At 37.2% G+C, this 2,500-nt stretch overlaps 1 protein-coding gene across 5 annotated transcripts in view; it reads right to left on the bottom strand.

The window, feature by feature from the left end:
- LOC143020318 (neural-cadherin-like) overlaps positions 1–2,500 on the bottom strand; it is a 393,391-nt gene that overhangs the window by 168,726 nt on the left and 222,165 nt on the right. For all 5 annotated transcript variants that reach the window (XM_076176628.1, XM_076176629.1, XM_076176624.1 and 2 more), the window contains exon 8: positions 1,369–1,530. In XM_076176628.1, coding sequence (XP_076032743.1) covers positions 1,369–1,530 — 162 coding nt within the window. The remainder of the gene's footprint in view (positions 1–1,368; positions 1,531–2,500) is intronic.

The raw sequence follows: 2,500 nt of genomic DNA, 5'->3' as shown, positions 1-2,500 counted from the left end.
TCAACCGATCAAGAGTCTACTCATCCCAACTCTGCCCAAAGGATTATAAGGATATAAGGATATCTAAGACAATTTACTGATTAGTAAATTCATAGTAATTGAAAGAACATATATATATATATATATATATATATATATATATATATATATATATATATATATATATATATATATATATATACTGGCCCATTACCCTGTGCCAGAAGCAATGCAGCAACACACAGCACATCCACGTCAAGGCCATTTCATTTAATCAGCAACCGCTCTCCCTCATATAATATCAGCGAAGAAGGGGGAGAAATCCATTTCGGGCTGCGTCAAAATATCATTCGTACATAACCACTCCATAACGCCCCATATCTCTACCCACTCTCTTCCATGCATCACAGTACCATCCATATACAGCCATTATCCACCCGCTGCTATCTTCTGCCCTTTCCCTTCCTTCCTCACCAGACATCCCCCTCATGCTCAGCCCTCCATCCATCCATTTCATCCTCGGTCGTCCCCTCATGTTCACACATCCTTCTCTATTTTCACACTTCTTTTTCTAATCTTATTTCATTCGTTTCTTCCATGTGTCCAAACCATCCCAATACTCCTTTGTCAACCCCATCTCCCATCTCTTTTTCCATCCCTGCTCTCCTACTCACCTCCTCGTTTCTCACTCTATCCAACCTTGTAACCTCTACCATCTTCCCAAATAATCTCAGACACATATAAACTCTTCCTCTCTTCCTTATTTATGTTCCGTGTCTCTGTCTCATACAGTAGTGTCGGCATGATTACCCCTTCATAAAATCTCCTCTTACCATACATTCCCAAATGCCTAATTCTCGTTACACTTTTTATCCCCGAAGGCACTTCTTTGGTTCCCTCAATCTGCAATTTACCTCCACCTCCACTCCTCCCTTCCCGCCACATTCAAACCCAAGTATCTAAAGCTATACATTTCTTCCAGCCTCTCGCCTATTACTACTCACTTAAAAACTGCTGTCATTGTCTACCCTTGTACGTACCATCACCCTCCTTTTACCCACATTTACCTTAAAAATTCTCTTATCGCACACCTTCCTAAATTCCATCACTAACATATTTAATCTCTCCTCTGATCCTGTTACTAGCGCAGTGTGGTCAGGAAACATTAATTGGTTTACTTTTATTTTTCTCCGATTTTCTTTAACCATCTCCGATCATCTGCCCATTACCTTGCATTTATCTCCTGCACCAATCCATACATATATTAAACAGTCATGGGGTGTGTGTGTGTGTGTGTGTGTGTGTGTGTGTGTGTGTGTGTGTGTGTGTGTGTGTGTGTGTGTGTGTGTGTGTGCGTGTATTTGTATATATACATATATATATATATACCTGAAGAGCAGGGGCCGTGGACGCTAATGAAGTGGCTGAGCTTTGACGTTCCGTAGAAGTTCTTCCTCCTGCTACCCTGTCCTTGTCCTTGCCCTTCCTCTCCTGCAGGACATTGTCCACTCCATTACCGGCCACCACGGTCAGCTCCGTGGCCTCCTCCAGCTTGAGAATTAACAAAAGAAAAATGTTACTTTTTAGAAAGAACAGAATTATAATTGCTCCCTTTAACTCACTCGCTACTGTGACGAAGTCTCATAGTGTTTGTTTTGGAAAATATCTACCATTTTTTCCAGCTTACTAAGTTTTATCGTGGCTGAGAATTTAAGACTGTTGATTAGTTCAACTCTTATGTTTTCACTTCTTTCTAAATTCCCTTTGATAATGTATAGTTATATAATTTTATTTGTGTATTTTATTCATTTTGTTTATTTACTTGATTCTATTGAGCCTAGGGGATGTCACCTTAGCGTATGTTTTAATGTAATTGTGCTACATAGCTAAGAATAATATGAATTTCCTTTGTGTTAAGGAGCAGTATGTCAACTCAAAATAAAAGTGAATATAAACTCGTCTGGTAATGTAATATCATCTAGAGATTCCTCTGGAGCTGACATCAGGCGAGCATTAAAGTATATTTGATCGCCTCGGAAGCAGAAGTAAGACTAAAGTCTTTATCAAACCTTTTACAAATTTTTGTTCAGTGATTTTATACAAAAAATAAGATCAGACATCAGATAGATTATTTTACTTGTCATTATCGTTTGGAGAAAAAATACTATTCTTTGAGATTTGAAGTATATTAAAAAGGGGTACCATTCACTTTCTAAGTTTCAGAGTAATTTAATTTCGTATGTATACATATTGATAAACGTCTAAGAATGTTGTTTTTCAAAGGAAAATATTAGAAAAGGTTTGTCGAGTGTCTTCTGAAAAGACTTAACTTTTAATCTTAGTTCCAAATACAATTCTAAATAAGGCAAAACAGCAAACTTATCAGATATACTGACAAGTATTTTGGATAAACAATGAAATATTATTAACAGCAATTTGTTCTGATTGAATAGCTGAAAGACCTCATTCTTTGCTTAATAATACCGTTCAGTAATTTTATGTTATGATGAACAGTATTAGC

Source organism: Oratosquilla oratoria, chromosome 39 (genome assembly GCF_046742065.1).
Source record: "Oratosquilla oratoria isolate Oo_2021 chromosome 39, ASM4674206v1, whole genome shotgun sequence".
NCBI classification, from domain to species: Eukaryota; Metazoa; Arthropoda; class Malacostraca; order Stomatopoda; family Squillidae; genus Oratosquilla; species Oratosquilla oratoria.
Note: the sequence above shows the minus strand (reverse complement) of the source record. Positions and strands in the feature narration are given on the sequence as shown.